The following is a 13,926-nucleotide window of genomic DNA, read 5'->3' on the forward strand; positions in this document are numbered from 1 at the left end:
TTCAGAGCACCAGCAGCCTTTTGTTGTCTTTCTTTCCTTTTAACGTATTTATTTTTCAAGCCCTCAGTTCAGTGGCACAGAGGAGGGTAAATTACACATTGGTGGTGAAGTCTAGCACAGGCTGCCTCCCCTTTTTATCTGAGAACCACACTTTAACCACAAGAAAGGATGTATCCTCATTATCACCAGCATTTTTAGGCCCTAGACAAAAGGACTGTGGCACAGAGTGTACCTAGAGCGAAAGCATAGATAAGGTTGTTTTATTATACAGGACACTGTTTGAATTCATACCCAAATCTCGTGCCTGGCGCCAAGGTACCCAACCCAGGCTGCTTCCCCAGGCAGGAGGGCAGCAGGGCAGGTCCCTCCTTCTGTGTTGATCAGCTTGTGACACCACAGCACAGGGAGCAGCTCCCCATCCACCACCTATAACACAGCACCCTAAAATCCAGCCTGGCCCCTGCAGCACTGGGACAGCATGAAAATAGCATAGGGAGAGCTGCCTGGGGCAGCCCTGTGTGGCACGGTCCTTCAAGTTACTAGACACAGTCCCCTAGTTATTTGCACATGTGCTCCAGAGTCTGGGAATGCCACCAGAGACCAGGAGCAGTAGGAAAATACCAGGCTGCAACTTTGTGAACAAAATGAATTCACTGGCTTAACACCCACATAATTAAAAGCAGGCGCATCCCTAGGTTAATTGTTAGCACGGGAGCGTGCCTGGCTGTGTGTTTGCATTTGGGGGGCTGCGACCCCACCTACATAAGCACAGAGAGTCCCTTTGCAGAGCCAGGCTCCTCACAGCACTGATGAAACACACAGGGAACATCCTTGTCCCAGGATCCGTTTCATTTCCCACTGAAACACGAGTAACAGTAGCTCCTTCCTGCCAAGGAGGTGTGAGCTGCCCACTGCTCTCTCCTGGCAATTCAGAGGGCTCTGACAGCCACGGGGACCTGAGAGAGGAGAGCATTCTTCTTTTCGCTGCTGCTGAGAATGGCAATGGCCCTGCTGTTCACACTCACCCACCAGCCAACTCCCTGGCTTCAGGTGGCTCCTACTGGCTCTTGGCACCACTGCTGGGAACGGGAAACTCCCACACTCCTCTCCTCGCAGGGCTGCTGAACAATGGTTTTGGTAGATGAACAGCAGGCAGTGAGAGCACCCTCAGAGAGAGCAACCCGCAGCCCCCCCTCTCAAAAGGGAAACAGCCACCCACCACCCAGGTGTGGTCCGGTGGAGGTGGAGGCTGCAAGCTCCTTCCAGTATCAGGGAAAAGCCTTCCCAGGAGCTTTTCCTTCTTACCCAGCACTTGTACTGCTTCCTGCACCAGTTCCCCCTCAAAGGGTGTGTTGCATAGTATTTAAATACAACCAGGTCTGGGCAAGCCAGACTTCAGTTGATCCCCTGTCCCCTCTGTCAGGCAATGCTAAAGAAAGGGGTCACGATTCCTCCACCAGCTGTTAGTACAGCATCACTTAATGCAAATCCTCACAGCCCTCCTCCTCCTCCAGCCTCCCCCCAGGCAGAGAGCAGCAGAAAGTAATCCCCCTCAGGGAAAAGAGAGGGGATTTCCCACATAGTGGGCACCAGTATTAATTCTTCCGACTGCTGCAGGCTTTCCTTTCATTCTGTGACTCTCTGAACATCACTCAAGATTGGCAGCAGCCCCGGAGGGTATCACAAGTCACCCGAAAGGAAAAGAGCCTGCTCAAGCACCTGGGCTGCCTCTGAGCCGAAGAGCGGCAGCTCTGGCCGCGCACGGCCACACTGACCCGACAGCTCGCAGCCACGGCACGGGACCAGCCATGCCTCAAGAGGGCTTTGATAACATCTTTAGGGTGTCATGGCCAATTAGAGCCCTGACTATACCCTCTAATTAGGTAACACTTTCAGACAAATCACCCTGTCCTCTTCAAAACACTTCACACCTCCAGGCACATCCCTAATTGACTCGAAAGTTGACTCGGCACTTCTTCCCGGACCTCCTTCCAATTCACAAGGCATTTCAAAATAAATAAACCCCTGCTTCTCAGTCCTGTCTCAGAAGCCAGCTGGGGAATTGCCCTCACATCCGCACAGGCACGCACCTGCGCGACCCGACACAAAACCTCCATCACAGGCACAAAGCAAACGTTCTGACGCAGCGGCAGCACCGTCCTTCTCTGATCTCTCCTTTCTACCCATCCTGCCGCTACTTCCAACAACAGCCAGCAAAGCCTTTTCTCGGAGTACAGGAATGTTTGCGATGCATCAGTGTCCTACTAAAAATATTGCCCGGGGGCTCGGGAGAGAAGCACAGTTCCAGCAAAGGAGCCTGGTATCTGGCAACAGAGGGCATTAGAAAAAACTCTAACCATTGAGAAATTAATATGCCAGAGTGATATCAAGTGCCAACATTTCAATCCAGAAGCTTGACTTCTGTTTTCATTACCTAATGAATAAGCTGAAATGATCCAAATGTTTTCAGTTTCCCAACAGCACAAAATTTGAAGTAGATAGGCAAACCCCCCACCACCACCATAACTGCAAACATGCCGAACAAAAACTATCAAAATTCATAGAAGATAAATATTGAGCCCTTAAAAGCCTGCTATGAGAACAATGTCTCTTTATTTGCTTTCTGTGAGGTTTGTTATAACAAGAGAGAACGACTCCAGTATGCAGTGCTTTAATATATATATACACGCATTCACAGCTGGAATAATAGATTTTAAGGACTCAGGACAATATTACAGCTGGATGTATGCAGAAATGCATAAACATACCTTCAAAAACATATTCTTTGCACCCCACCCAGATATGCAGATGGACACATATATAATACACACACACACACACACACACACACACACACACACACACTCCATGTTTCAGATCGATCAGAACCATTCATTAAATCAGACTCTCTAAAGTTTCTGCTGCTTTGGGAAAACACGACCCTGAGGAGACATCATGCATGAATTTAACAACCAGCAGAAAATGAAACCATAACACGCTGCATCTTGAAAGCCAGCCCTGAATCTAACTTAATCCCTGCTCTGGACAACGCCTCTAGAGAGGCATTAAAACCATGCTAAGGTGTTTTCCTGGATTTCCCAGATTCCCCGGAGGTTCCCTGGCACTTCGGCTGCATCCACCTCCTTTGCTTCGGAGATGTTTCCGGCTGACCGCTTCCATCCCTATCCTGCCGCTTCCACGGCCAGTGACGGACAGAGCCAGCGGAGCAGCCTCCGGAGAGCCGCCTCCTGCCCTGGCGGCAGGATGAGTTACCGGGACAGCTCGTGGGGTTTAACACTCGTAATTCCTGCAAAACGTGCGGGGGAACGATGCACCGGGCTTGAAGGGTCAAAAGCAGCTTTGCAGCCTCCTTTCCCATCCCCAACAAAGGAATTCCAGCAGATCTCGTGCCCCCTAGTGTCATCCTGGCGAACGGACCGACACCGGGCACCGCCGAGCGCCGGGTACCACCTGGCCCAGGCAGCACCCGTGCTCGTCCACACCGTGCAGAAGCCACCGTGTCCTGCTGGCACCCGGAGCACAGCGAAACGCCATTCCCAGCAGTCCATACAAGGGACAGCATGAGCTCGCTGTCCCTCCCCAGCACCCCGGGGTAGCTACAGCCCACCAGGCATCCCCATGCCCAGCACGGTGCCACCTCCGCTCTGCTCTGCTCTGCTCTGGTGGAGCCCCGGCAAAATCGGCCCCTCCAGCAGATAGCCCAAACGGTGTCCCTGGAGGAGGGCCAAGAGGAGGAGGCAGAGAGCATCTGCAGTGGACACTGTCCAGAATACAACTCCTCCTAAAAATAGACAGATCCTGGAAGGGCACGGCCCTTCCAGGGAATGGGAATGCTCAGTCCTAGGAGCTCAGGGTTTGGCATGATAAAACTTCAAAGTGCACGAATGCAAGGCACTTTGTTACCCTGTTTCTTCCCCCTGAGAGCACCTGTGGCATCAGGCTCTGGCTATGAGCACGGGAAGCAATGAACAAAATCAGCCCAGAACCCAGCATCCCCGTGTGCCAGCCTGCTCTGACCAAAGGTCCAGCATCTCCTTGGAAAATGCCTGTGCCAGCTGCAACACTAACAAGTGCAGCCACACCCCACACACAGAGCACCTAAACAAGAGCCGTGTGCTGGAAAGGTGCACAGGATATGTGCATGCACATGCCTCAGTTTCCCCATCTGCCCAGCTTACCCTCTCTTATTTTCCTCATCCCTCCTGTTCAGCTATTAGTTTTTGTGGGAAGAGACACCCCAGGAATACACCTAGACCACCAGCCCCTTCCAGCATCTGCTACCAGCATGCAACCAAACCTCAGTAACCCATCACCAAAATTTGGAGGAATTCTCCCCAGGGCACTGACCTGAGTATGCTGCTTTCTTCTGCAACACCGAGCAGGGACTATAGCTTAGAATAATGGGGAAGTAACTCAGTTCAGTGCTGACAAAGCATCACAAGCCCCAGCGGGGTGGGAGGGGAGGAGGTGTCCTTCCCTCACGCTGCCATGCCTGGTATACATCATGTTTAGGGCCAGGCATACGTCACCGACACAAAATGGACAAATTGGAGGGATTTCAGAAAAATGAGCGACAAAAATTATCACGAGGCAGAAGGGATTGATTTACAAGGGGAGACTAAAAAAGCTGCGATCAGCCTAGCTGGGCTGAGCAAGTACTGACTGCAAGAAGCAGTTGGATGCTAATCTGCAAATGGGATGAAAACAATATGGGAAGGAGCAATTTAGCATCTTCATCAGCACTGGGATGAAATGAGGGGGAACGCAGGGCTGAGTAGGCAAGGAAAAAAACCCAAACTAACCCAAAACTCCTTTCCTAGTTATGCATGACTGTCTCCATCAAAACACTCAAAGTCCCCAAAACTCACTCTGCCTCGGACATAGACCCTAGGGAGCAACTGTGCACTCACACACACACACACACACCCAGAGACAGAGACACACACACACACACAGACACACACACACAGAGCCCTTTCCCACCCCTGACTCACACTCAGGAAAGCAGAAGGGCTGCCACGATAGCCGGAGAGGATGGAGGCTTCACGCTTGCAGGGGAGCGGTGGAGAGTGGAGGCTAGAGCTGGCGGTAGCGGTGGGAAGGTCCCCGCAGAAGGACGCTTTTGCACTCCCGGGTCTTCACAGGGGAAAGGTGCTGAGATGGCTTCCTGCAAAGTGGCAGGAGTGAGCTCAGCTGCGAGCACTCAGATATTTACACACAAACAGCACATTACTCAGCAACTCTCATTTGTCAGGCATAATGGCAGCGGCAGCAATAATAAACGACAGAGCTGAGAGACAGGCTCCCCAGGCGCACACCCAGCCCCAGACTGAGCTGGAGCAGGATGCGTGTCTCCAGCTTGCAGGGAATTAAATGAGAGTGGCCAGGAGCTGGGGCTTGCACCCACAAAACTCCTGCTGCCAGCTTCAGAGAGTCAGTCACGTCTCCAAAAGCTAAGCCTTGGTCGCACAGTTATTTGAATGTGTGTGTGCATCACGAGCTTTGAGGCTCTGAGAGGTATCAGGGCTTTTTCCAAGTCCAGAAGCTGCTGAACACTTTTCAGGGGAAAAGGGATGCAGAGTCCTGGCACAATGGGGTCCTCTTGGGATAAATCAGACCAAAGATAGTGTGCAATCATTAGATCATGGCTTGGCTTGCTCTGACAAGAGACTCTGATCTCTGATAAACTTATCTTGAGGAGCTGTCACAAGGAAGACTGCCAGGCACGAGGTTCTCATTTCTAAAGCTCAGCCTGTCTTGGGAAAGCCCTCCTGGTGCAGTGAGCCCCAGAGAGCTCCGGTCCCAGGACCTGGTCTCAGCATGCTGCCTTGCCCAGACAGGAGCATCCCTTGCACATCTCCGGACATCACAGCAAAGCTCTAACTCCTCACAGAGGGGCAAGGCAGGGATCTGGGAGAAAGAATGGCTGCTCCCACATATTTGCACATTTTGCAGAAAGCAGCCAATGTCAGTGCCTCACTGCCTGAACACACAGCCAGTGGGACTGGCAGCAGCATGTGCAGGTCCTGTCCCTCACACAAGTACACAATATCGTGTGCTGAGAGTGGGCACAGTCAGTGAAATTCACTAAATTCAAGGAGATGTCAGCAAGTTCCTGAGCAAAAAGTAATCCGAGGAAAGGAGCTCCTCAACCAGCCCACAAATTAAAACACAAAGGGATGGGGAAAAGAAACTGAATGGCTTTGCAGGCAATCTCCTTTCTGTAACCTGGGCTCTGAACAGACCCTGCACATGTGTCCGTGAGCTTGGGGTGGTGGAACGTAAGAGAGTAAAGAAGGGCCGATCGTTATACCAAAAAAAGTTTAGTGGTTAAAGAAACAACTGCCAGAGAAGCCAGAGAAGCTGGAACATGCAGACCTGGTTCTGTCCTCAGTGAAGACACCACAAATTGGCTCACGAGCTGACTGGAGTCACAACTCGTTTTCAGGATTGCAGTGGGGGAAGTCACCAAGATGTGGAAATGTCAGGGAGTTTTGAGCAGCATAGGGATCGGTGTGTATTATGCAATTCTGGAAAGCAGCCCTTGTACTCACGCTCGGGATGAACTGTCTGCCTAGCCCAGGGAGAGCAGTTCCCCAGAAGCACCATGCAGACACTTTTCTTATAAAATCACACTTCGGAAAAAAAATAAAAAAAAAACAATAAAAAAAGAAAAAATAAAATCTGCACTGCCACAGCAGAGAAGAAGGCAGGTTGCGCCTTTGGAGAGACAGAGAAGAAGCCTGCTCTCCCGCCCAGGAAATCCACGGGCTCCGGTTTACAAAGAGCCGCCCCGCAGTCCCAGCCTCTCCAGCCCCGCGCACTGCCGCAGGGAGAACTCATCCCTCCCAGCCCTCAACCTGGTGCCGGCCGCGATGCCCTCCTGGCCGGGCAGGAGACGGAGGTCCCGCCGGGCAGGGGACGGGGGTCCCACTGCCGCGCCCCGATGCGGACCCGCTTTCTCGGAGGGTGCGGGGACGCTCCGACCCCTTGCCCCCCATCTCTCCCGGCCGGGAACACGCGCACGGCGGCGCAGGAAAGTAAGCTTCCCAAATTGGTGCCTCTCGGGGGGGGTGGACGCGCGGCCCACGTCGGGGCGCGGACACACGCGGGCGCTGGAAAGGTGCGCGGCTGCGGGGCGGGAGGGAGCACAAGACCGGGAGCGAATGCGGGGGAAGAAAGCGTTCCCCGCCGCCTTCCTTTCCGCCTCCGTCGGCGGCGGGCCCCGCGGCTAGCCTCCGCTGACCCCCGTGCCCGCACGCCGCCTCCCCCGTCCCGTGGGTGGGGGTACATCCCGTGCCGCCCTCCGGCCCCGGCCGCCCGGTACTCACGGCGCCTTCCTTGCCGCCGCTCCCGGCGCTACCCCATGCAACCACCGGCTGCTTCTGCACCGGCTCGGGGGCTATAAGCTCTTTTAAACTCCAGCACATAACCCATGTGACCGCAGAAGCCACTGGTAAGGAGCGCCGGGGAGCCAGCGATGAGCTCAGCCCGCACCCCCCGGCACAGCGCCGGGGACGCGCTCCCGGCCCCGCCGCGCCGCGCGCACCCGCCCGCAAACACACACACACGCACACACACACAGGCTCACAAACACAAACACACGCACGCACACCCACACACGCACCCCCCACAGCCACACACTGGTCCACGCCCCTGCGGACACGCCGCCGCCGCCGCCTCCTCCCTCCCCACGGATGCTGAGCCGGAGGGAGGCAACGCACACACACGCGCACCCCACCGACCCCCGCGCTAATGCACACTCGTGGAAGCACCGTGGGGACGGCGCCCTGCACACAAACACACACATCACCAGCAGCAGTCCCTGCAAGTCGCCCCACCTCCCCAGAGTGGAAGCAGCAGGGTCGTGGTCACCTCATGCGGGCCCTGTGCACACACACACACACACACACACACACACACACACATACACACTGTCGTGCACAATGCACCCTCCACCTGGGGACAATGCACTGTCCCTTCCCTCCACCACGAGATGCAGACCTGAGAGAAGGAGCCACGCTTCCATCTCTGTGCACATCCTCGCACACACCCCACTCATGAGTGCGTCGCTGCCTCACACCAACACCCTCCTGGAGTGCCCAGCAGCGTCCACAGGAAGATGCATACTGTCATGAAAGCCTCTCATCCCTCTCACACACACTGCACAACCAAACACCCACTACACGTGCAGGCTGGGCTCCCGCTCGCACAGTTGCTGCAGCCACACCTGCACCCACCTTCCCCACTTCAATAAAACCTCCAGGTGGGAGCTGAACAAGCCCACCCTGCCCATCCATCATAACCCCAGCCTGTGGGGTCCCCTGCAGCATGTGGGAACTCTGCATTTCCTATCACAGATAAGGACAGAGAGCTGTCACATGTATGGGTGGGGTCTGCAGGGCAAAAAGGACAGATGTCCCCCTGTGCTTTGCCCAGTTACTCCTGATGTGGGGGAAGCCCCAGGGGTGGCCATACAGCTGGGACAGGTTGCCCACTCCAGCCACGGCACAACAGGATTGGGAGTGCCAGGATGAAATGTGCCAGGTGGGGACGGGAGCCGGGTGTGAGGATTTGGTGTGCAAAAAAGGCTGGGACAGGCAGGCCTGGCCGGGCAGGTGCAGGCGTGTGCTGCTGGGGCACGCCAGCAACACGTGTGAGAAGGCAGAGCTGGCAGGCAGAGGGCTCCGCTGAGAGCTGAGTTATGGAAAATGACTCTTTCCAAGGAATTGCTAAAATTAAAGCAGCAGTGAGGCCAAGCAAGCAGGAGCCAATGGGGAGGGTGAGCAAGGACAGCCAAGTGGCCTCGGGGCAAGGAAGGGCAGGGTGGGCAGGAGGCCGAGGGGAAGGCACCCTTGCAGGGCATCCACCCCTGCCTCCTGCCAACTGCCCATGCAAAGGCAAACACCTTGTGGGTCGGATTTGGGGAGAGGCTGACTGGCACCCTGGTGGCACTGGCTGGGGGATGCCATGAAGCAGGAGGCCTGGGGAAATAGCCTTTCCCAGCCACATCCCCCACTTGGCTGCCAGTGTGCAGAAAAATACCTCTGTCTTCCCAGCCTGGAAAAGACAAATGCCCATGAAGAAACAGCCTGCTCCCTGCCAGGGGCTAGCTGCCAGCAAGGGATAGGGAGCAGTGCCCACAAGCGATTTTGGGGAGCCCTGCAGAGCCCTGAATCCCATTATGCACATCCTTTGCCCTTATCTCCAGCCTAGTGATTGTGGCAGGGGTGCTGCTCCCTGGACATCAGCATTCAGGTCGGCAATAGGAGCTGTTCCAGCTTCCAGATATCTGAGCCTTCCCAGCTCAAATCCCCGTGACTCAGGAAACAACACATGCAAGAAAACTCTGCAGAGAGACTTGGGAGAAATACTCCCATTGGCAGGTTCCCACTTTCCCTGGCATCCCAGGACTTCTCCTGGTCTGAAGAAAACAACAGTAGTAACAAAACAACAGAGCTTTCTTCCTGATCTTCCTGTTAAAGAAAAACCCAAAAACCTAACATTTGGGCAAGCCTACAAAAGTAGTTCTCTTTTGTTTTAACTAGATAAGTTAGTTAAATCAAAGCTACCACCTCTGTTTGCAGTTGTGCAGACAATGGCACACAGGCAGAGGAAGGGGGCTGGGTGGGAGCCAGGTTTTTTCTAGTTTTTCACTGATGCTACTAAAAGACACTATTAATTGGATGGAAATAATGATGTTTTGTCTCAGATGAAAGCGCACAATAAATTATTATTGTTAGTAGTTTTAATCCATGAAGAATAACCAGCGTGTTGGGACTCTGGGGGAATCTGAGATAGCAGGTCCTAGGGAAAAAAAAAGAGACAGAAAAAAAAAACTGAGGAGGAAAAACTAAAAGTCAAAAGCCGATGTCTCCAAGGCTTTTCAACAGGATGCAGCAGAGCTGGGGAGTGACCCTCCTGCCCAGTTGGGATTGGATAGAAGTAGTCACAAAATGGAAGAAAAGGAAAAAAAATTCCAACCCCTCATTCTCCCTCTCCACCCCTCCCTGCTGTCAGCCAGGATCAGAGCTGAAAAAGAAGGAGTCAAAGCTCTGTGAGAGGCAGCAGCTCTCTGATGCCACTGGGAAGTGTGTCAGGAGAGCAGGTGATTTTGTGGGGACAGGAATGGAAAGATACTGGAGCTTTATTAGGTCCAGGAAGAGAGCTGAACCTGGGGAAATAATTCTCCACCAGCCTATGAGCCAGCATCGGTCCCTCATCCTGGGCTGCTTCCCCCATCCACAGCACCCCAGAGGGAGCCACTCAGAGAAAGCAAGGGGCTCATCGCAAGCCTGTACACTGATATCCAGCCAGGACACCTATCACCAAAAATGCCACTCTGGCGCTTTGCATGCCACCCCAGCCTCCAGCAGCAGTGGTACCCCAAGCAGGAGAGCAGATGCTTCACAGCTGCATGGCAAAAATACTGTACAGCTGAGCCATGGTCAGATCCTGAACTGGCCAGTTTGAGGCTGGTCCTGGCCATTTGTAAATCTTTTGGACACCTGAGGCCAAAGCTCAGAGGACAGCACTGGCCTGGTTTACCCCAAAGCTGAGCATACGAGGTGAGAGTCTGAGCCAGTGTCTTTCCAAATCATTTATTTGATACTCTGTGGCAAACATCTGACTAAATTACTCACAGATTATTCAAACATTGGGAGAGCTGATTAAATGATTACTGGTGAATCATTTGTTCAAAGGAAAATGCCCAAATTCCTACACTGAACTACTGGCAGGCAACAGCAGATGAGTTTCAGCCCTCCAAAATCCCTGAGCTCACATCAGCCCCTGAGTCTGCACTCCTTCCTCACTGCTTCCCCAAAATATCCGCCCCCTGCCCGACCCCTTGCCACTGGCAGGAGCAAGGTGAATAGGAGACGTGGGGAACCATTCCTTGAATTCCTGCTGGACTTCAGGCGAACAACAACACAGCAGGCTGAGCTAGGAGCCTTGTCTCTCGCCTTTGCACAAAAGAGATTCTCTGGAGGGGGAAAAACCCCACAACAATGGTGAGGAAACGTACAAGAAAACTGCAAAGAAAGCAGCCGACCTTGCATGCCGCAGGCCAGAAAAAAGTACAAATGTTCTTGCAAAGAAGCAGGAAAAGATGGAAGCTATGGAGCCGACGAGCTTTTTACCAGCCCAATTTAATCATCTTCTCAGCAAATGCTCCCCACGAGGAACAAGAGGGGAAAGCAAGATCATGAAAAGATTGCAGGCAAAGGAATTCTGCTGGTACTCCTGGACTGATTAAAATTCCTCAGAACTCATAGCAGGAGAGAATATTTAATGTAAAACTTCACCTTGTCTTTATTACATTTGCCAAAACTTCTTCCTGTGTAGATAGTGGGAGGTGCATGTGAAAGACAAAGATGGAGATAATAAGCACAGGACCTGGCTGTGGCTTTCCAGTCAATTACCCATTTGCCTGGGAAGAGTTCTGGTGATGGTGGGGAGCATCTGCATGCATACAACAATGTGTGGGCAAGGAGAGGTCGTGGGGACCTCCAGAGCCTGGACAGAGTGGGATGCAGCCATGAGTGTGCACAAAGATCTGTGCAGGAGAAAATCCTGTCCTTGGATGTAGCCCTGGTCATGGGCATTAAGTGGCACAGAGATGAGTGATTAGCATGATTTGGGATGCAGAGTGGTACAGAGAGAACTGGGTCTTGCCAGTCAGCTGAAATAAATGAGTGAAATTTCCATGTGCAACAAGGACATCGGGTTCCGTGCATGCTGTTACCAAACCCACTCCTGGAAAACAGAGATTTGAATATGGAGAGACCCCTTACTACTGCTGCTGCTGCCACTGCTGGGTAAGATATCGATGACAAAGTATCGCCTGACACCTGTTATAAATAACGTCTGTCCCATCACCCACTCACCACATGACCCCTGGCTGCCAGCTCCTCACTCGGAAGGGGCTCAGTGCGGAATGAAAGCCATATTTATAATACATTTTTGCACATGTCTTTCTGAGTGAGGAACAAGAGGATAGGGGTCTGGAAAAGGTTTCCTCCAGCATTTTCTTTCCTGCGGTGCCAGAAGAGCAGCCCCATGAAATCTCAGGCAAGAGCCGAGACATTAAAGCGATCGTGTTTTCTACCACTTTGCACTGAATTACGGGATTAGTGTTGCAATGCTCCTGGAATGGGGAAATCAGCACCATAATCCTGTGTGTTGGCCAGGTCGGTTGTTTTTTCCCCATGGATCAGGACATCTTACAGGGGCTCACCACTGCCAGGGTCAGGGGCCCTGGAGGTGTCCAGAGGGAATGTGGATGGCATCAAGCACACCCAGGTTAGTGCTGCTCTGTGGAGCCTTCTGCCTCCAGCCCCTTCTGTAGCAGAACTGCACCAAAACTGCCCCAAGCTCTGCAGGGCACAAGTGCTCTCATCACCCTGGAGAAACCAAGGATGTCCTGATGGTTGTGGCTTTTGCCTGGATTGAGAGCCCCTGCCACAAAACCCCACCACTCGCCAGCCACGTGTGAGCCCTTCCCGAGCCATGGCCGGTGCCAGCAGGGCTGGTTCATCCCCACGATCCGCCTGTGGATTAACACCTCGAGGCAAGCCAGCATCTGCTTCAGCGTGGCTCCTTGCTCTGGTTGTGGGACTGGCTTCTATCACAAATCATCTTCTTCACATAAGAAAGCAGAAGCCAGGGATTAGAGCGGTTTGATGTTTTTAGCATGAAAAGGTTGGGTTTGAAAGAAAAAAATGAAAGAGCTGCTTTTGGAATGTCTTTTGGTGAGGAATTTGAAAACCCCTGCCCCAATGACTTTCAAAAGGGTTGGGGGTTTTTGGTGGGGCTTTTTTTGATTGGCTTTTTTTTGGTTTTTTGGGGGGTTTTTGATGGGGAAAGATTAATTTTGTTTCACTTTTTCTCTTTATTGCCTTTAGCTGAAAAGCACGATTTCCCCAGATACCCACATTTGGGATAAATACAATATTGCAGTTAAAAAAATTCTGGGAAATGTCAGGAGAAATCAAAGGTGACTCAGTTTCAAACCCTGCAAGTCAGAAACACCTGGGAAACATCAGTGCCGGGTGTGCGGAGCAGGGGATGAAGAGAGAGCTCCCATCTCTAACAGCAGATCCCAAAGAGCTGCCTTTGGAGGAGACAGCTACAGTGGGAGGTCACTATCCCAAATATGACTCCACCACCACCACCATTCCTGTGCCCTCCACTTTTTGGCTCTCAGTGAATACAAACCTTTTAAATATGCATTTTTTATAATGATTTGATCTTTTATCTTCCTTTACCTTGAAGATAAACTCCTACAAGCCCAGAAGCTCAATCAAGCAAGTGAAACCCTCTTGGGCTAAGCCCCATCCTCACCCCACAGCTCCCTGGTGCCTCTGTGTGGGGTGGACCTATACCATGAGATGGATGGCTCCTGTGGCCGCTGACAAAGTCAGAATGGACACTGCTGTGCACCATACAGTCCTTTCATAAAAATAGAAAAATACTCCCTCTTCTTTCTGCTCCTGCACCCTCTGCCATCTTCCTTTTTCTTTCTTCTCCATTAGCTGCATTCCAGCCTTCCCTTCCTTCACCTTCACCACTGCCAATCCCAAAAGGGGGCAAATGTTTGCTCTTCTCTCACACACCTGGCACAATCACAGCCCACCTGCCTGTTTACCCTGTGTAGAAGCGTTCCACTTGTGACCCTTCAACACTGATCTTCTTTCAGATTTATTTGGCTCCTTCTTTAAACTGAGCAAACCATTTCTCTGTAAAAACGCCAGAATAGAGCATTACATCAAAATGCATAATTGCTTTTTATCATCTCCCCAGAGCAGGTACAGCACCTACATGTTCCTGTTCTCAAAACTTCAGATATGAGAATTTCCAACTAAAAAATATTTCCCTTCATCGCATATACCCCTTTGTCCCCTC

The 13,926-nt window shown here is 52.4% G+C and overlaps 1 protein-coding gene across 2 annotated transcripts in view; it reads right to left on the minus strand.

Annotated features, from left to right (window-relative positions):
* Positions 1–7,510, minus strand: part of CNTFR (ciliary neurotrophic factor receptor) — a 201,518-nt gene extending 194,008 nt beyond the window's left edge. Inside the window, exons 1-2 of one of the 2 annotated variants that reach the window (XM_050987315.1) lie at positions 7,353–7,439; positions 5,016–5,188 (exon numbers count right to left, since the gene is read on the minus strand). Coding sequence is in view for 1 of the 2 variants with exons in the window: in XM_050987314.1 (XP_050843271.1) it covers positions 7,353–7,451 (99 nt within the window). In the remaining variant the exon portion in view is untranslated. Of the gene's footprint in view, positions 1–5,015; positions 5,189–7,352 lie in introns of both variants that reach the window. The other variant, XM_050987314.1, reaches the window with a different exon arrangement.
* Between the last annotated feature and the right edge of the window lie 6,416 nt (positions 7,511–13,926).

Source organism: Serinus canaria, chromosome Z, assembly GCF_022539315.1.
Source record: "Serinus canaria isolate serCan28SL12 chromosome Z, serCan2020, whole genome shotgun sequence".
Taxonomy (NCBI): domain Eukaryota; kingdom Metazoa; phylum Chordata; class Aves; order Passeriformes; family Fringillidae; genus Serinus; species Serinus canaria.